The 20,916-nt window shown below is 44.4% G+C and overlaps 1 protein-coding gene across 1 annotated transcript; it reads left to right on the top strand.

Moving 5' to 3' along the window:
* The first annotated feature begins 236 nt into the window (after positions 1-236).
* Positions 237-17,990, top strand: FAM83F (family with sequence similarity 83 member F). Its single transcript, XM_068402306.1, has 5 exons — positions 237-692; positions 4,485-4,652; positions 11,606-11,727; positions 12,325-13,037; positions 17,926-17,990. Exons 1-5 carry the CDS (start codon positions 237-239, stop codon positions 17,988-17,990), a joined length of 1,524 nt encoding a protein of 507 aa, XP_068258407.1.
* Positions 17,991-20,916: the final 2,926 nt, after the last annotated feature.

Genomic DNA, 20,916 nt, shown 5'->3' with positions numbered 1-20,916 from the left:
GGCGGCCACCCCTGTCCCCCAGGGGTCGAGGCCACGCACGGGTCCGGGAGAGGGGAGGCACAGAGGAGACAGCCGTGTCCCCAGGCAGCCAGGGCAGCGTCAGGGGCCGGCGCGGGGTGGCGCGGCCGCTCCACCCGTCGGGGCGGGCTCGGGCAGGCCAGGTGAGGCGGTCCCGGCTCTGCCTTTCCCTCCTTCCGCAGCCTCCCGGCCGGCGGGCGCTACGGGGTGCCGGCAGCATGGCGGAGTCCCAGGTGCAACTCCTGGACGAGTCGCACGTAAACGAGAAGGTGACGGAGGCCCAGGCCCGCTTCTACTACAGCGAGGAGCAGCGCCGGGCCCTGGAGGCGCTGGTGACCCGGGGCGAGGCGGCCTACCGGGAGGCGCTGAGGAAGGAGCAGCTCCGCGACTTTCTCTCCAGCCGGGAGCTGCAGGCCCTGCGGGGCGGCTGGCGGGGATACGACGACCCCCGGGAAGGCGGCAAAGTGGTGCGGGGGCCCGGCGGTGAAACCCTCTCGCTGGCCTATTGGCCCGAGTGCTCGGACACGGAGGTGCCGCCGTTGGATTTGGGCTGGACCGACAAGACCTTCTACCGGGGCATCAGCCGAGTGGCCCTCTTCACGCACCCCCGCAAGGAGGAGAGCGCGCCCCACCTCAAGGAGGTGGTGCGGGAGATGATCCAGCAGGCGCACAAGGTAGGGCCGGCCTGGCCGCCACACGAAGCGGGTGTCCTCGAAGGGCCACCCCTGTCCGCCTTCGCGCCTGTGAAGGGGGGGCATGTGGGGTGGGAGGGAGGCGAGAGCCCGCCGCGGGCCAGGCTTTCCTCGCTGGTCCCCACCAAAGCGGGAGGAGCGCTTTGGCCTTCCAGCTAGTCGGCGCCCACCAGGCAGGGCTTTCCCTGCGGTTTGTTGCTGGTCACGTTACGGTTTGCCAAAGCTGATGCCCAGGATGGGGTTAAACCCCTGCACCCACCCCACCCCCCCCATCCCAGATTGAGGTTTGGTACCCACGTTTGGCTTCTCATGATTCACTGGCTCAGGTCATGATGCAGTGCCAGCCACCCCTCCTGTACGTGCAGGTATCCCTAGTTAAACACAGGACAGCAAGTTTGTTTATGGGGTGGTGTTTTTTAGGGTTTATTTTTTGTGGTCTCAACACCATCCAGCCTGGACTGCATGCAGCCAGAGTCCAGACAATATGCAGCTGCTCCTCCTATTTATCTTTGGCTGGGAAGGACTGTCAGTGGTGACAGGGCACCTCTGGCAAGAAAACAAACCAGCTGTGATGGTGCAAGAGCTTGTGTTGAATAGGTAGGGGGCAATGACGAGGTTTTTCTAGGTCTGGGTGAAGTTTCCAGGAAGACCACCCAGGAAATTATTGCCTTCAGAGCTGACATCCCCCCTGGTGAAAGGGGATAACAGCATAAGACACTTCATTCCTGCTCTTAGTTTTGCTGCTTTCTGTTTTTTCTGTTTTCTAATTCAGCAGTTATTTCCTTCTCCCCACCCCCCTCCCCAGCCCCAGTAGATGCTGTACGCGCAGCCTTTGCAGACTTGTTGAAACCAAATCTGCTGGGAAACACAAAACACTTTCCAGAGAGGCATTAATCCAGCGGGCGATCTCCTCAATCCCTGCTTGCAGAAATACATGCACACCCCGTAATCCTGTTCAGCGACTGGTGTGATCAGTCGTTTAGAAGAGCCAGAAGCTGTAAAATGCTTACACTCCGATTTTAGTGCAACTTCACATCCTCTTTGCAGTGCTGCAAATGCCTCTCCACACTGTGCAAGGACCGGGAAACTTTGCTATTCTCGATAGCCGTGCCTGGCACCTAAAAGTAATTAATTCCTTTGTAGATTTTTTTTTTTTCACTGACTGGATGCACTGTGCCCCTCCCAGCCCAAAGGTGGTTTCATGCTTAACAGCCATTTGAGTGTTTAATGGTCCTTTTCGTAGATAACTATGCCTATTGTGTTCAGCTGAGCTGGCCCTGGCAAAATAAAAAAAAAAACTCCAGGTAGCAGCTTTTCATTCAGCAGTTGAGAGTAGGTTTTGATTGTTCTGGGGTTTTTTTTGGGGCAGGGGGTCTAAACAGATACTAGTAATATGTGGCACATGTCTGTGGGTGGCTTATCATCAGTGTTTTACAAACATATGTTAATTAAGCTACCTTGCCGCAGTGAGATTGGTAAGTTAATGCTTGCCAATCTGTAAATACCTGTGAAGAGCTAGGCACACCTATGGGCCCTATAGATAAGTTGTTATCCATAGGATAGGTAATGGGGAAAACCTCTTGCAGGGTCTGACTTGCTGTATTTTGGGAACACTCCTAGGTAATCTTGACAGATCACCAGCTGTGGCAGGGGTTTGAGAAGACTGACATACCAGCAGTGGGGCTGCCCACCTTGCGTTTTGCTGGCTTGGAAGTGCCACCTGGAAGGCAGCTCATCCACTTGTCATACAGGACCGCAGTTTTCATGGGTTTAGTCCACAGTCTTGCAAAGAAGCCTGAACTGACCCAGGGCCCCAAAGCCTGGAGGGAACCATCCTTCGTATTGCAAGGCCAGTACTAACAATTAGTGGTTTGTCCAGGACATGATGTAATTTCTGCAGTCATTGGACTCATTGCAAATGGAGGGGATGGAAAGAAAACAAATTCACACTTCTGCGATCTATACTTGATCAATTCCCTATGTGGATGTTCTTACTTCAAATGAGTATTATCTGGCATCCTTGCTCCTAAATAATTACATCCTTACTACAGTGTGTGGAGGGGAGAGGAAGCATAACAGACCTGAATTAATGCATGAACTCTTCATACCTTTAATTATAATCTGCCTGTATATGAAGTTGTTCAGGAATAAAGTGGCACAAGTTCACTGTATTTTAATTTTCAGAGGTTCTAGTAACATTCCCTGCATCTCGCTGCTTTGTGCTGGGAAGTGAGAACCAAGGCAGGATCTGAAATCCAGTTCTGCCTAGCAGAAGTTATCGAGGGACTTACTATTAGTTTGTAATGTAGCTCCACAATAGTTCACCTGTATCAGGAACCAACATGTTAAAGATAAGCATAAACACAATGTCAGATCTTTTTTTCTTTTTCTGACAAAGAAAAGCTTGTGTAAGCGCTGTTGACAGAAGGAGCCTGATGGAGCAGATGTGTTGGTTGTTGTTGGCTGTAGAAGCAGAGACTCAGCAAACACAGTAGGGGACATCTGTGGCATCACTCTCCCAAAAGCAATTTGTTCAAGGGCGTTTTTCAAAGGAAAGAGGTCTCTGGTGAGAATTATTCCCCCTTCCACAGGGGCTCCTGCAACCTGAGCTGCACCTCTTCCAAACTTCAAGTGAAGAAAATCCTACTGTTTGATCCAGTCTTCAGCTCCATTCACACCTGTATGTGCTGTCCCCAGCACAGTGTGGCTCGTCACTTGTGACCCCAGCACCTGGGAAGTTAAAATTTAGCCACCTCTATTCCCAGCATACGGTCAGTGTGAGAGCTCTGACCTGGCAAGTTGACATTTCCTAGCGGGACTAGGAAAGCAGTAGTTTCCTTCATTCATAGCCTTTCAAATGTTGGGGAGAATAACTCTTTCAGGCAGAAAAGTGAATTGATATTTCTAACGGAGTAAAAGATACAGAAAGGGAGAGAAAAACCAAACATGTAAGATCAACATTAAAGTTGCCCATAACCTTCTTGGTTTTGTTGTTACTCATCCTATGAATGTTCAGGCTTGTCTGTCACATCAGTGCAACCTTTTGTTTTTATGTAAAATCTATGCCTGGAAAGAGGGATTAGTTCTATACCAGAAAAAATGTACATGTGAAGAGAGGGAACAATCATTTTGCCTCCAAATCTTAAGCACACTCTCCAGTCTCTTCCTGACAAATATGAGGTGTTTATGTTTGAGCTCGATAAGACATTCCTCAGGAAGCCAGCCCTGAAAGCAGACTTCTCACAGGGAATTGGGGAAAAAAGGAAAATAAAATTCCTGTTGTCTGTGCTATGCACCATGGCTGAGGATTGAGGCCCTGATTACTCTGCACATTCATTCTTCCATTACTCACCTTCTGATTAAGTCTCAGAGCTGTGATTTTCACTCTTCTTTTTCAATCTATTTTCAGTGTTCTTCTTTGTTTAAGTGTATCCTTATAGAGGCAACAGAAGTTTCACAACACAGAGGAAAAACTAGGGTTTTGGCTTTGGCATTCCTCAGGCTGCTGAAATAAGCCATCTTCCCGTGAAGAAGGAGAACTCCCAAAGACATTTATTAAGTTCCTTCCAAAGTGCAGCAGGAGCCAAGCCAGAAAATTACAAGATCATTGCTAGTGTTTGGGCATGTACATCCCTGTTCTTTTATCTCCCCTACATCTTCCTCCTCCATATTCTGGTATCAGTGCTCTCCTTTATTTTGCACCAGTGTGATGGGCCTCCCTTTCAGTTCCTAGTATTTTATTCAGTTGTTTGTCTACTGTCTTCTTGTTTCCAGATTATTGCAGTGGTCATGGATGTATTTACAGACCGGGACATCTTCCGCGATATTGTTGATGCAGCATATAAGCGCTGGATCCCAGTCTATATAATCCTAGATGAGGAGGGTGTGAAGCTCTTCCTGGAAATGTGCAGATGCCTTGACCTCAGTGACTTGCAGATTCGGGTAAGATATTCAATAATGAACCATTATCTCCTGCAGGTCAATGGCCTTTTTCAGTTGTAATAAATCTTGGAACTCACTTGGACAGGCAAACACGTCTCTTCCTCCCTACAAGTCACATCACAGCACTTAGACAGGGGCTGATGGAACACAGAGGGATAAGAGAGTGGTTTGCTAATACAGAAGGAAAGAGAAAGGAAAGATTTTGATTTTTTACCTTTCATCTGAGACAGGAGTCTAGGACAGGGGCCTATGTAGTTTCTTGGCTGTTGTAACCTAAAAATTCCTGTTTGGGAAGAAAATTGTCTGAGGAAATTCCTGTGGGTCTCCTATGCAAGGATTCAACTAGAGTCCAGTGTAGCTCTTCGAGTTGTTGTCTGCATGGATCCAAGTTATTGCACACATATACACTGTGAAATCAAGACTTTCCTATCCAGCAGTGATCATCTCGGAGTGAATGAGCCTGTAGTCTTCCTTTGCCTGAGAACATAAGGGATTGAGGAGCATAGCTGCTCCCCAGTTCCATATCAGAGTATGCCTTCATATAGTGCATGCAGCACAGCAGCGTAGTCAGCCTAGCTTGGCTGGCAGAAGTAGCCTCAGTAGGATCTCATTCCATTACATACAGACTGAAATCCTTTGTTGTTTATAGTTAGTATTGTATTCCATGTTTTTTTCATGTGTTTTAGTCACTGTCACTACTACAGACTTGTTCCGCATACTGAAAAAGTTGCTCAGTTGGAAACAACCTATGGGATGCCAGACTTGCTCCTCTTGTGATCCAACTGTTGTTCTGAGCAGCAGAAAAAAGAAAAAAGTGCCTTTTTGCCTGAAGGAGGGGCAGATTTTCCATAAACATTCGATTTATAGTTTAGAAAAAAGCACAACCAAAACTCAAAAAGCTCTGAAGGTTATAGAGGCTCATAGTAACCATTTTAGGAGAACCATCTTAAATCTGGATGAAAATGACTTGCATATATCTGAACAGTGCTCCTGTGAACTACCACTCTGCTCTGAGTTTCTGGACTTCATCAAAAAAAGACATCCAGCCGAGCAGCTTTCTCATCTTTCTCCAAAACAGAGATGGAAGTTTCTTTACTCTGGTGTCTTTGAAAGCAAGAGACACCATTATAATAGAACTGTTTCAAGCTTCAGGGGTATTCTGTGGCTTAAGTCTCTTTGGTATGAAACTGTGAAAGCACAGCAGTAGTTCCATTTGCTCTGATACCTGTTTCCCAGTACTTTTCTCACCGTGTCATCGTGTGCAGGAATGATGCCTTCAGTACTGCATATTTTAACTCCTGGACAGAGTGAATGAAAAGAAGTCCTGGCATTTTAGAAAAAGTTGCAATGCTATTGGAGAGGTGAGTTACTTTTTGTCTGCCTTCTCCATCCTTAAACAGTAAACGGTCCCCTGTGCTGTCCTTCAACTTTTTTCCTCTCTTTTCCCAGCTATCTCATACTATATCTTAAATTCCCCTTAAGGTTGTTGTATTCCTTTTCGAGTATGGCTAAGGCTTTAGTTAATCTTGTTAAGGTCAATGCAGTTTATTCCTGTCTATGGTACTATGGAAGGACTGGGAACCGAGTCTTCCTGTGAAAGGAAACAGGTCATTTGCCTCTCAAGGAAGATGGCCTCTTAGTATCCTGCCCAAGGCTACCTTGGATGTATCTGTGCTGCTGCTTGGGTCAGTATGGCAGAAATCATCATACAGTGATCAGCAACAGGGAAAACATTCTCTCTTTACACTGTTTTGTGTAACCATTTTGCTTTCTTCTAAAAGATTTTCACCAGTGGGCCACAGTTTGTCAGCAAAGGAATTGCATACTCTTCCTTCCTGCCCTTCTTCCCACCTTTCTTTCAGAATGCTTGTGCAAGATTTACAGGATGGCTTTTTTCAGAAAGTTGAAGCAATGTGAGCTGAAACTTTAAGGTTTACAGGCAAGTTCTGTTCCCAAGGAAAGAGAGAGAGAGATGACACATTACCATGGGCTGTCATTGCTGCAGTCAGGATGCTTATTCTGTCTTCTGTCATCACCAGATGCTCAGGTTGTTCTGTGATTCTTGCCCTTTTGTTTCCATTGCCTTGTTCATCCAATGCAGAGTGAATACTTCAACAGCCCTAATACATGGAGATTTACTATTAACGCTGGATTTTGCCCTTTGTCTATATATGGTGCTGGGCATTTTCACAAAATTGCTGGCTATCGTATCATTTTGAGATGGCAAGGTATCATGATCTGCTGAGAGTCTCACAGGAGGGAAACTGCTGTAGGAAAACAGTACCTCACTCTGCAAAGACAAAGTTATTTACTGACTCCAAGCATGACATGAGAAAACCTCAATTTTTGTCTGAAGGCCAGAGATCACTAGAAATGCATTTAAATTCAACCATCGGCACATTCATCCTGGGATGTTAGTAAGAGCATGTCTTGTGTGTATGAGTCATATGGCTTCCTGAGCCTACAGGACATGGTTTGCCAGACTTATGTTTGACACAAGAATGTTCTTCGGAGATCACAGGGAATCAAAGTTCTCATAGATACAAAATTCATAACCCCACAAAAAGTCCTCTTTTTGTTGACCTGAGGGTGAGTGTTCTCACCAGTTTTTAGATTAGTTTTCTTTCACCCCATGCTTCTGCTAACCAAGAACTCAGTAACAGACAAACACAGAGGAGTTCGCCTAGAGCTCCAAGCAAGCCCAGGGAATGAGTTACCTGCAGAAAGTTCACCTTCATGTTAATTTTTACATGCATTTTCCCAACACGTAATGAGTTCCTCCCCTCACTCCAGGAATTCTTAAAGGTTTCCACCTAAGCAATTTTTGGAATTTCATTTCAGTATTTTGTCTCTTTCCTCATCTGTTGATGTGGTGCTTAGGGACATGGTTTAGTGGTGGACTTGGCAGTGTTAGGTTAGTGGTTGGACTTGATGGTCTTAAAGGTCTTTTCCAACCAAAACGATTCTATGATTGCTAACCCAAGCAAGGGAGAAGCTGAATGTAATGTGATGCAGTGCTGTTGTTTTTTTAAGTATTTGTTAGAGAATTCTTCTAGGCTGCTTGTGACCTTTTGAAAATGGAGGCTTACATGGCGCTCTTTTTGCAAAGACCCAAATAAATAAATATCCAGTAATGACCTTGGCAGGCCAGGTCCAGCTGGCTGCATTCCATCGTATTCTACTTGAATACCTGCTCTTTTGTCAACAAGCATGCCTTTTCCAAAACTGTTCAGGGCAAACACATAGGATAAGTCCACAGTATTTCCCAGCATTACTTGGTGGCTGCTTCCAGACTGTGGCTGCTTTTGTGTCCCTGTGTAAGATGAGCACCTACCACCCATCTCTGACCTGGAGGTCTGATCACCAGAAGTGCGAATCTTGCAGACCATGCATAAGAAAAATTCCTTTACTGTTGTTACTGTGGTCCTGTCCACATGAATCGCATATCTCTCTTCCTCTTTCCCCCTTCTGTGGTACCTCCATGTAGGAGTTTAGAGTGGGAAATAACAGGCATCTGGGGCCTCCCCCTCAACCGTGTGCTCAGGTGAAGCAGTAGTACCAGAAAACAAAGGACAGGAGGTACCCCAACAGATTCTACTGACTGAAGGGATCTGGTTTTTCCAGGGACAGCAGAAAGGGGATCTCCACATTTTGAACAACAGTCAATATAAGGGACTGTTGAGTCACTGTCATCTATCAGCTACTGCTTTTGTTGGTTGCCTCTCCTTAATCTGTTTTACATCTCTTAGTTTATACAGGTCATTCATGCCATCCATCCAGACTTGAAATAAAGATCCCTGCTTGCTTTGCAACATACAGATCAGCGTTGTCCTAAGAGGGAAGGTACACACAGGATTCCCTGGTGGAAGTACTTACAAGGCTTCCCTTTAGGGTCTGTCTTGTCTATCCCCCCTCCTCAACCCCAGCTTGTGAGCACTACTGCCCAGGTCTGTCAAGTGACAACTGAGTGTCAGTCACAACCCAGCTTTCTAAACTGGGTCTAATTTAACTTTCTGTGGATTCTGGGTGAGGTTTAAAAGTGCGTCACAATAAAGCAAGGAAGACTGATTCCTTCACTGTTTGTATTAGGATGCTTTGTCAGGCTTGACTGTTACCAGTCCGTATTAAGTTGCTGCCAGGGAGACTTTAGTCACTGCTTGTGATGAGGAGTGGTGCAAGCCTGTGTAAAGGAAATGTGGAAATTTAATGCAGACTGCAGCTTCCGTAAGCCAGGATGTGACAAACCTTAAGCAGGCTTCTGAAAGAATACAGATCTGGAGGGGTCACTTCTATCTGGTGAACTAACTGGTCCTCTACCCAAAATATTTGTTACTACTGTAACACTAGTGCCCCCCCCAAAATGGCTGCAATCTCACCTCATTTATATTTGTCTTTCCTCTTTTGTTGTTGTGTAGTCTTCAGGACATGAACCCAGGCTTGTTCCTCCTCTGTACAGCTTGATATATCAGTCTACAACTGCTCCAAGATCCTTCAAGGCAGAAAACATTATACAAATAACCTGCTAAGTGACTCGATGTTTATATGACTTTGTGCTTGTTTTCTGCATTTCAGGATGTATTTATGCACTCCTATGCCTGCTTTGTTCAAGGAGGTTTATGCGTTCACCTGCTTGGTTCTACCCCCTCTGTGCCTTTCTGTGTTATGTGTAGCTCAGTTATTGCAGAAATTCAAATGTGCTTTCTTTCCACCAAAAGAACGTGATACAACATACAAACGCAATAAAATCCACACTTGTTACATGCTAAGAAACTTTCTGCTCGCACAGGCTGATACTTCTTTGATTCACAAAGGTACACGACATGTCAGAGCTGTTGACTGATTTGAAGAACGGACATCCTTCTTGACCCTTGCAGTCAATATTCCATGATTTGACAAATCCCACATCCAGCTTTACTCAGCAAGGCAAAAAAAATTATTTCAGGTGATCACCCAGCCAACTACAAATGTTACTCTAAATACTGGAAAGGGCACCCTTTCTCCTGTGCTCTACCCAGCCTGCATCAGCATCCCACATGTATGACTCACTGCTAGGCCTTGGGCAAGTCACTTCATCTTTGTCTCTCTCAGGCTCCTCATCTTTAAAACAAGGTAATAATACTTTCAGCAGTGTTGAGAGCATTAATTAGGTAATGCCCACACAGGACTCCAGACAGATCAAGCAATAGATGAATGCAAAACAGTAGTATCATCAGTTACTGTTAGTCAGAATTTGTACTGCCACTGCTGGATCTTAGTGGGGGAAATAGGAGCAGATTCAAAAGGTAAGAGTTCTATTCAGAAAAATGTTTTTTGAAAGAAATCTGCATTCTTATAATCACTCATTCCTGCATGCTGATTTCTGTAGCCTATCAATATTTAAGTTGTCAGTGACGTTTATAATAATAGGACTTAGCTCTCTGTGGGATCCGAGGCTGTGCTAGCATTAGCCAAATCCTCATGATTCTCCTGCTCTTCAGATGGGGGAAGAATGAGGCAAAGGTGAATTGACCTTCTCAGAACATCACAGGGAATAGTGTCAGAACTGTGATTACACTTGGGACTCTCTGACTCCCAACCCTGGATTTATTACTCCAGATCACAGTACCTTTTAGCTTTTCATTGTTAAAGAATTCTTACAGAAACAGATGGTGGAATGAAGAAAATGGTCTAAATTTGTGTGTCAGAGCGACAAGATAATTTGCTCTAAACTTATACTGACAATCAATGCTTTTGGGTTTTGGGGTGGTGGTGGAAGGTGTTTCATGTTAGAAAGTTTGGCAATTCAGACTCATCCAGCCAGGACCCATGAGCAGAATAACACTCAGTCCAACATGCAAATAGATTCTTATAGTAAGTGCAGGCACACATCTGTTGTTGAAAATCATGTAACCTTAAATCTGTGTCTTCTCTGTGCCTAGTGGTGCTTTTTTTTATTACTTGTAGGTTTGCTGGCCAAATGGTGTGAGATGGGAGGTTTGGGGAGAGGTATTACCTTTTTCTAACTACTTCTATTGATTTCATGAAAAGTTTTTCCTTCCTCGTCTTCAGAAATTCTTCTTTGCTGATCTATTCAGGAGATCAGTCAAGACACTTACCCTACTCCTTTTGTTCAGAAATAGTTCTGTGTTTTTTCACTCTCCATTGAACAGTGAGGAATCTGGGTGGACACTGTAACTATTTGGGGTTCTTAGCAAAATTATAAAGGTCAGGGTTCTCCTTTTGTTATAACAGACAGGAAACCTCTATTTTTTGAGCAATAGAATTTTTTTCCTCCTCTGTTCTGTAATAATTAAATTGTCCAGTCTTCTAATTTACCCAGTTTTGTCAAGCCATATGTTTTTGGGAATCAACACAAGCACAAAAAGAACCTAATACAGACCTGCCTCATACATTACCCTCCAAGTAACTGTGTCCTTTGCACTGCACAGGTCTTGCAAAGTTCCTTGGTTTTGTGGTCCTGCTAAAGTAATCCGGAGAAGAGCTCACAAGTGCCGTGGAATAGGCATCAGGATTCAGAGAGTGCAGACGTGACTCAGAGCTTCCTCTGGTTCATTCCCCAGAACTGGGCTGGGCCTTCTGAGCTACAGCACAGGATGAGATGGTGGATTATTTCATTTTGAAAGCACTGTCTTGCCAGTGGGCTAAGATGAATAGCTGAAGACAGCAAGCAGGGTTACAAAGATGCTGACCTATTGGGCAGGGCTATAAACTGATGGAGGGGAGTGACTTGCATAGACAGAGGATGACAACAGATCTTACTGTTGAAAGCTAGTGTTGAAAGCACTATGCTTTCCTTTCTGCAGCCCTTCTGATTTCTGGTGGCTGATACAAAATGAGCTGTAGTCCTAGAAACAGTAAGATAATGTGAGTGACATGTTAAGACTTGGAGCTGGCAATTATCTAATTCTCTGCCCTATTTATTGTGACATTTTGTCTTTTCACCTCCCTGTTAGAATATCCGCATACGTTCTGTAACAGGAGTTGGGTTCTACATGCCAGCAGGGAAAATCAAAGGCACATTGGCATCCCGATTCCTGATGGTGGATGGTGAAAAGGTGGCCACTGGATCATACAGGTGGGTCACTTTCGCTTAAGGCACAGCTACGTTCTTTGTGTAAAGAATGGCTTGTGGCTTTGCTTGAGAGTCTTCTTCCCATGTCATTCCCTTTCTTATCCCAGCCTCTGTAATATGTGTGGCATCTGTAGAAACTGGGGTGGGACAAGAGAGAAGGTGGCATAGAGCACAAGCTGCTCCTGAGAGAATGGAAGATGCTCACGCTAGTGGACCATTTCAGTGGGCTAGAGGTAGTTCCACACTGCATCAGGGGGTGGTCTGCAAGGACTCCCTTGCCACTGTGCACCAGTTCTGTGCTCAGTTCTCTTCAGTAAGGTTTTCAGTCTGGAGACTCCTCCTGTTGATGCAGTGTTGTTTTTTTAAAAGGGTAAACTGCCCTTCAGAGTTTTAGGGCCTTTTCTTCCAGATCTGGTCTGCATGCCCAATGAAGAACAATAATAAAGACCTTCATGTATCTATCCTGACCCATCCTGGCAAGGACATGTGGGCAAATGGCACAATGCTATATATTCCCATCTACCATCTGAGATATTGTTAGGTGGGCTGGGTCAAGTACGCACCCAAAAATCTAATGTTTGTTCTGTCTCCTACTCTTAGCTTCACATGGAGTTCATCCCACATTGATAGAAACATCCTGCTAGTCTTGACAGGACAGCACGTGGAAATGTTTGATGTTGAGTTTCGTGAGCTCTATGCCATCTCAGAGGAAGTTAATTTCTACAAGGAACTGGGTATTGCTAACCCATTCCTTCTCGGAATTGGGAAGCCAGGCCTTCATTCCTCCACTGTCGCTCGGAAGTTCATTAACCCCAAGTATGGTTTAGTGGCAGGGGCAACCCGTGGTGATATGATGCTCTGGGCTTCACAACATAGGCAGGATAATCAGGGGAACATGGAAAAGGAGGAAACAAGTGAGTCAAAGAAACGGTTAAATCAGTTTCTGAATGACTTAGTCACATTGGAGCAAGAGTTCCCAGAAATTGATCCACCTCTGGAGAACTTGAACAAGCTGAATCGGAGCCCTCAGAAACTGCTCTCCCGGCTCCACATGGACCTGAAAAATAAATCCAAATCCAGAGAGTCTATTCGTGATGTGAAGAAAGAAGATGCACAGGCCAATTCAAAGCAAGGAAAACGGTTTGCCAGTGGGCTTTTCAGTCGCAAGGCCAAACGGTCTCCAGGCTCAAGCATTGAGGCCAATTCTTTTGCCAGTGAAGGACATTCAGGAGAAGACCTTGGGAACATGAAACTGGAATATGAGCGGCTCAGCATTGGTCATGCCAGTGTTCGGAGCACTGGAGGCATCTCAGGTAAAACCTCTTCTACCGGCATATTCTACTTCTGTGTCCCTTGTTCTGAGTTTGGCTGATTAGTGCAAACATACTCAATATAGGCACCTATGAGTAGATCCTGTTATTTCCTCTACAGTGAAATGAGCAGGACCAAAGAAGAGTAGATGTTGTATCAAATGATACAGGCAATTTAAGTTGAAGGTAATTTAATAGTAGTCTTATTGAAAAGTTGGTACTTCTCATGTAAATGTCTTATACTTCTCAGCAAGCAGGTATGGGACAAAGGGAGAGAAAGGTGAATGTCTCTTGTGTAAAACAGGTTGTGTGCACAGTTCATGAATTTCTCTGACCTAATAAAGAGCAGCAGTATGTTCACTATCGTAGCGGCTAACAGGGTGCAGACAGATTTTCAGTGTAACCCCTCCTTTCCTCATTTGGGTTTAGTCGGGTGTGTTTATTGTGACAAGTTACTGGTAGAAAAGAGAGGAAAACATGTTTATGTTGAGGTGAGGGAGCAAGGAGTGGAGGAGAGGGTGGAAGTCTTTTTAGTTTGCTCCTTTATCACCTTCTGAAATGGGGGAGAAAGTCGCATAAACAGAAGCTGTGGAGAAGTACGAGATCTCAACTTTTATTTCTTTGCTAACGCATGATTGATATTTTCACTAAGTCATTCTAAGGCTTCATCCAGTTGAAGACACAAATGATAAAGATTTCTCCCAATTTACGTGTTCATGCTAACTTCCCAAAGTTTTAGATGTTTTGTCAGATTGAAGTAAATCTATGGACTATTCAGCCTGGTTGTCTTCCTCTCTCAGTGAGCTGTGCTGGGTGTCAATACATCCTCACCAGCAGGAAAATAAACTAGTTCCAGGGAGAAAATTTCTCCTCATTTGGCCAGAGACCATTCTGTGCGCTGATGAATGCGAAATGCAGACGTAGAGAGACTGAATTCCCTTGAGACTGACATGGTGTGAAATGGAAAGACATTCTCTTGAGACCAAAAAGAAAAGCAAGGTATTGGGAAGGTCAACAACAGCGATTGATGAGGTTCTTAGAAATATTTCTGGCTGAACGAAGGACAGACTCAAAAATGCCAAATGAGCACAAGATAGGAACTGTAAGAAGGCATGGATAGTTTATTTAAGACTATAGTAGACCCATTTTAGGATGTGCGTTTGGCATTTAGGGAGGTTTAAAGAGGTCCTCTCTCCAAATTGCTTTATGTCATGAGCACAGACGGTACGTGCTGCTGGGCCCCATTCCTCAGAGCCAGGAAAAACAAAATCAGTGAAGACCTATAGGGAGATGTATGGGCATTTCCTCTCGGAATAATGGACATGAGGGCTTGCACTACCCTCTAGTGACAGAAGTGGAGAATTGTGTAATCTCTGATTGTCAGCACTTTACAAGATCAGCAATTCCCCACGTTTCTCACTGTCAGCTGTTTTAAAGCAGACAGCCTGCCATTCTCACGACGCCATGATGAAATTAGGCCCAGATTAAGGCATGAAAGAGATTGATGTCTAGTTGAACGGTGGGGCACTGTGCCCTTCTGGGCCATTGCAGAGTCAGGGCAGCAGGGATGTCCTTATTCCTTTTAACACAGTAGATCTGTGCCAGACTGTCTGATGCTTGGTCTGGACCATTTCCACAAAGACACTATCATGCTATTAGGTTCAGGTTTTATTTATTGCCACTGCTACTTCCTGAGGGCTGCCACCTCTTTCAATAAAGGGGAAGGAAGAATTGAGAACAGGTGCAGGGAAGGCGCAGAGGTCCAGCACACCAGCCTTCCCGCTGTGCTCTTCCTGACCTGATAAGTCTTTCCAAGGAGTCCACGCAAGTATTTTTTTGTTTTGTGCAAATTGAGAATGCCTGTTCATGGCAGCAATGGGAGACTCCACAGCTTTTGAAGTATGGTGTAAGTAGACTTAAGTAATCTGGTGTAGTAAAAGGCTGGAGGAAGATCACTGCTTGTGTGTTGCTTTTGACTTGAATCACTGCTCTTGAAAGAAAGCTTCTGTTATCTAATGGTCCCCAAGTGGCACGTGAACAGAGATGGTTCAGGGCACATTAGGAAGATGGAGACTTAGGAGAAAGGGGAAAAAAATTAGTTACCCAGCAATCCTGCAGCTACTTGATCAGTAGCACATGCTTCATCAGGATTTAATAAAAAGTTCTTGAACATGGGCATGGAATAGAGTTCCAGCTTCAACATAAAAATAGGGGGCACTTTGTTCTTGGGTAACTGTAGGACTGACTTAGTTTTAAAAGCTTGTCTTTGAGCAGGTCTAGTAAAAACTGATGCTGTGATACTCTGGGTGATAGAAGGGAGGTAAGAAGTGGAAATGAAGGAGGGAGAAGGTGTTTGGTATGCAGTCAGGTTAAGATGCAATTATTCAGAGCTTCACAGTTTGAAATAGCTGCCCTTACCTTTTGTAAAGATTAAACAGCACACTTAAGCCCTGTGGGCCTGCCTGTGCACACATCCTCCAAAGTCACTATTAATTCTGTAGTACCACAGAGACACATCCCACCTTGCAAATGCATAGAGAGACCAGATCCACACCCCAAGTGGCTCGCAGAGTAATTGAAAGACATTATTCAAGCAGGCTAAAGGTCAGGTTCAGTCTTGTAAGAGCAAATGGTGATGAAGAGAATCTGAACTGGGAAGGGAAGTGATGAAAGTGCATTCTGTGACAAGAGTCTGAAAATCTGAATCAGTATTTACATGCTAGAAAAGGATACCTACAAGTCAGAATCGTGAGTGTGGAAAATACAAGGGCTACAGATAGTAATGTCCCAAACTAAGTGCCTGAATTAACAGCCTGAGGTGTTGTCCTAGCACACTGCATGGAAACTGTGCTTTGTCTTAAAAGGCTGTCTTAAACCACATAATCGAATTTACACAACTCTTGAATTTCACTGTTGCCCGCTTAGGAACACAACAGTAACAGCTCTGAACCTGACCAGAATCTTGTTAATTTTAAGCTGCTGCTGGGCAGGCTGTGATCAGCAAAGACACTGATGTCTGTGTGCAGTTTCTGGGAAACACTGCAAAGGTTTGAAAGCTGTGTGCCTTTGGAAGGCACTGGCTTTTTGTTTTGTTTTCTCTCTGACAAGCAGCAAAGTGGGCTCGTTCAGAAGGGTCTGCTGCCCTGAGTTGTTCCATACATCAGCCTTAGCTCCTCATGAGTGTTGAATGCAGAACACGTATAGTTAATAGCAGGATTTTGTGTTTCACTTCTGGGTGCTTCTTGCAACAAGAAATAGGGTTTACACTGGGCACTGTAATACCACAGAACTGGCTGCTTAATTATCACCAGTGTTTTTCAGCCGAAGTGGGATCATGGATGAGTGGTAACTGGAATTTTCGGCCTCTTTTCTAAAGAGAAAGAGGGGAACGTTGCTGGGTACATACAACGAGGGCGTTTGCTCTAACTGTAACAGCATCTGTAGAAAAAGGTCAGAAGACAAGAGTAGAAAGTGAGAAGAATAAAGGAGTTGGAAGTTGAGATTAAGCAGAGGAGCACAGACACTTTTGAAAGTAAACATGAGGGTCTTGAATGTTACACAGACAGGGAGGAGGAAATAGGGTGGTGAGGAAATAGGAGTAATGATAAACTTAGTAGTAACATACAGAATGGGTCAAAGCGGGGACAGGAGATAGAATGAAATGCCACGGGGAGGTGTGGGGAGGAGGCAGTAGCGTACAGAGCAGCCGCAAAAGTGAGGGCAGGTTGCAGTGCAGCCTCCCATGTAGATATCAAGAAGTTGCAGTGTGGAAGAAGGTGGAGAGAAGGAGGGGGACAGGAGAAAGCTCTTCTCTTCCCCATCACCTACGTGTGATGAAAACATTGATCAAATACCCACAAGCAAAAGAGTGACATGAAAAATGATTCATGTGAAGCCCAGTTCAGAGGCAGTGCTTGAGTTGAAAGCTCCCTCATCTTAGCAAGGTTGAGAGTTCTCAGTAGCGTGTCACCATGACCTGTGGCAGTTTTCCCTCCCTGTTCTCAGTCTGTACTGGCCGCTGGCTCCAACTGCTTGGGAGATGCACATATACCTTCCTTATGTACAAATACCCGAGTGGGGTCTGCCCTTGTTCCGAGTGACTGCAAGCCACATGGCAGCCCCTCTCAGTACGTACTGCCCTGGGCTATAGCTCATGTAAGCCTTGCTGAGCTCAGAGCACAGACAAGCTCCCTTACTTGCAAAAGCTTCTGCAAACACACTTTAGTGCAGTGCTTGGAAAAAATATGCTGGGGCATCCAAACCAACAGCTGGCTGAAATGAAGGGGACCAGACAGCAGTGCAAGCATTGAAAAGTACAGATACTGGGAGTAGAAGGAATCTATAAAGTGAGCAATGAAAAAAACTAAGATGATAAAAAAATTGGGGCAGCATACTGTGCTACTTAAGTGCTACCCTGAGGCCTCGGGATTTGTCTTGCAAAGGAAACGGTGGAAATACTGGCACTTGAGATGTTTAAAATGGGACGTGAAAAAACCTCTACTGAGAATGTGTGTGGGGATCAAATGGATGAGATGACCTGACTTTTTCTTCATACCTCACTCTCTGGAAAACCTCCCACCCAAGTCATGGCCAGACTGTTTTTCAGTGCCAGCTGGGACCTGAGAATACCCCTGAAGCTGGCCTGGGTACAGGCCAAAGCCTGGAAATATTTCTCCAGTGGTTTTCTCCACAGTATACTCTGAATTTGCTCTTACTTTAATGTCTCCTCATTTCACAGTAGTAAGAAATAAAACCACGAGAGAGTGCAGAGTAATGTAGGTCTAACACAAGGTGTATAGTAAGTAATGAGAGAGACTGAAGCATGAGTCCGAACTTTATCCGGGTCTTATTTACTTAACATTAACATTACCTTACCTTCTTTTCATTCCAGGTAACCTGGGTCCAAACTCCACTACAAGCGATAAAAACAAACAATCTGCCTGTGTGTTATCTTGATTGGGAAGGATTGTCTGGAGAACTGAAGACTGAACAAGCTGGAACAGTAACCTCTGATTGATTTTGAACCTACAGCCATGTCCTCAGGCAGTGGTCTGTAAAGCCACTGCGTGGTCCTGGATGCACCTGGCACCCCCAGTTAAAGCACATTTGCTGGGTGAAGTGTGGACTTTGGATGGTCGGTCCCTTAAATGAGGGTTAGTGATGAATGTATTAGTCCATATGTCTGTGTGCACACATATTTTGTATATAAAAACAACTGTGATGACTGGGCTCAGAGCTCGCTCTGTGTCCAGATAAATGCGGGAGATTTTCTGACCTGCTTGTGCTGCTACTTCAGTCTGTCTAGCTACAGACTCAGAATCACTGTGTTGCATTGTTTACTCTACTGCACTGCAGAAATGTGTTGGTCTGACTGGCTGGAAGGCTAAATCCAATGGAAGTGGCAAATTCTGGGTTAAATAAGGATGTTTACAGACAGTGTAGCAATCCTTTGTCCACAAGGAGCCTTCCTGTAGACTTCTGTTTTGTCACTTATCCACACAGAAATGAGTGGTCTGGGAGAAGGGTTTAACTAGCAGAGGCCAACAGATTAGTATCTTAACTGTTTCATGTCATAAATACAGCAGTCGAACAAAGTAATTTAGCAAGAATGTAGTAAAGAGAAAAAAATGGAATATAGGGGGATGTTTAACCTGCAGTTCAGACTGGGTCAGCAGAAATGCTTTATAAGGGGGACTGGGCAGGATCTGGGAACAATAATGCAGCCTTCAGTGGCTGTTACAAAATCCTGTTTGTTGCTAATTCAGCAATACTTTACCATGCATGGAAACTGAATGATTAAGAAGCACATCTTTGAGGGCTGAAAGAGGAAGCACAGGAGGCATACAAGCTTTTCAAATGTTCCTTTTTTTTAAGTTAACCTTTCCAAACTCTAAGTCATGCCAAAATCAAGAGCTTTGATCCGTAAGAAGCACTGCATGCAATCAGACCAAAGGCCATCTAAACTGCTATCCTGTCTCTGAGGACAGCCGGTAACAGGTGATCACAGACGCATAAAATATAAAGCTTGAATACAGAGGTGCTTCTCTGACAACATTCCAGCAGTCTATGGACTTTCTGAACTGGCAGTTCCTTCTGAATCTGGCCTTAATGAATGCACTTAGTTCCTTTTTAAAAATCCTTTTCTACTTTTGGCCTCCACAGTGTTCTGTGGCAATGAACCCTGAGTTCATTGTGTGGTATGAAAAAGAACTGTTGTCAGGCTGTTTTAACGGTTTTCTTGATGACTTCATCAAGTGACCCTAATCCTTCCACTGTCAGATGTAGTGATGACCACCCCTACTCCTTGTCTCCTTGCCACTTGTGATTTTACAGAGCTATATGATATATGTCCTCAGTCATCACTTTTTCCAGGTTGCAGGTTCATGGCATATGTAGCCTGTTTGACACCTCTGTCCTCTTGTTCACTGGCCCTTTTCCAGTTCTACCTACTAACAGAGTGGAGAAGTGGGTTGTTTTTGTTTCTTCAGTCTGTGGAATTGATGTTTTACTCTGCTTTCTTGCCATCTAAATTACATACTCTGCTGTCATAAATAAGCCCTCCTGTGATACCTAAGGAAAATAAACCCTAATTGTAAGTAGACACCTGAAAACTAACATACCTACTTGCCAAAAAACTATTCAGACATCGGAAAAACACAGGTTTTGTTTTCTTTCTTTTTGTTTAGAGAAACCATTTGGGTTTTTCACTGCACAAGGAATTCACAGCAAAGGCAACTGCTGCACTCCCAACTCAGAACAAGCTGTTCCAAAGACTTTTCTAGGTGCAGTAGTGATTGTTACACTGAAACAGCTGTCTGTAGTTGATGATGAACTGCGATTGATTGACTGACTGCCTTTCCTGGAAATGTATTTAACTTGAATGGCAAGCAGGTCTGTTTTACTCTGAGTTTACCCTGTAGAATGTCTTGAGACCCTAAAATACCAAAGGTATTGTGCTCTCTGTTAAACATACTCATCCTCACTCAGTGGGTTAAATGCTTGCTATGCTATATAGCCTTCTGGGAACAAGCTGTAGTTTTACAGCTGGGTCTGTCAGCTCCTATTATCAGCAACGTTTTATAAAATTGTTCCTGGTAATGGGAGAAATGAGGTGTTAGAAATGACACCATCACTTGGACGTAGAAGTAACTTAATACATGAGTTATCCAGTTGGCTTCAGGTGTACGGCTCTTGTGCCAAAAGCTACTCGCTGTATGTAGGATTGTCTAAAATGGCTTGATTTTGCCATACTTCCGTTATTCTCCAGACGTTTGGGAGATTTTTTTTTCTCTCCTTGTATTTATTTGACTTTGTTAGCAGAGATCAGAGATAAATTTATCAGGCCAACATTGTTCCACTTTTTGTTCTGATAAGAACATTGTCATCTGGTGCTTCCTTGTTCTCCCAGACTTTTAAAATATTTATTTATTTTTAAATTGTGCAATAGGTTAATTAACTAATTAGTACCATGTTGATATATATGGTCAGGTTTTCCAGGAAGTCCTCTATCTCTTTGTTTTTATGTCTTTGTTGCTTCATCTTGGGTGGAGTGACTTCACAAACAGTCCGAAAGGCTAATTGCACTTGCCCTTCCTTTCCTTCTGTGCTTACTTATTAATGTGCTTTACTTTCTCTTTCCTGTGACGGATGTGAGAGCACTTTTCAGTAACCTTCTCAACTAACAGGATCTCCTTTCCAGAGAGAGTCTCTCATCTGTTTGTCTTCTGTTTTGATGCCACACCAGTTCCTGAAAGGTAGTGTTCACTTGTTTTTAAATTCCTTCCCCTCTCACAGAAGTCGAGTCTCATGCCTTGACTCCAGGGGCTAGTAGAATTTGTCAGGCTTATCACGCACTGTTTAATTACTTAATTTGAGAGAGCAA

Source organism: Nyctibius grandis, chromosome 5, assembly GCF_013368605.1.
Source record: "Nyctibius grandis isolate bNycGra1 chromosome 5, bNycGra1.pri, whole genome shotgun sequence".
Lineage (NCBI taxonomy): Eukaryota > Metazoa > Chordata > Aves > Nyctibiiformes > Nyctibiidae > Nyctibius > Nyctibius grandis.
Note: the sequence above shows the minus strand (reverse complement) of the source record. Positions and strands in the feature narration are given on the sequence as shown.

Excerpts from the sequence above, each read along its gene's own strand:
- FAM83F (XM_068402306.1), top strand. The coding sequence starts at position 237 with ATGGCGGAGTCCCAGGTGCAACTCCTGGACGAGTCGCACGTAAACGAG. Across the intron at positions 693-4,484 it reads TGATCCAGCAGGCGCACAAG|ATTATTGCAGTGGTCATGGA; the intron begins GTAGGGCCGGCC and ends TCTTGTTTCCAG. Across the intron at positions 13,038-17,925 it reads GAGCACTGGAGGCATCTCAG|GTAACCTGGGTCCAAACTCC; the intron begins GTAAAACCTCTT and ends TTTTCATTCCAG.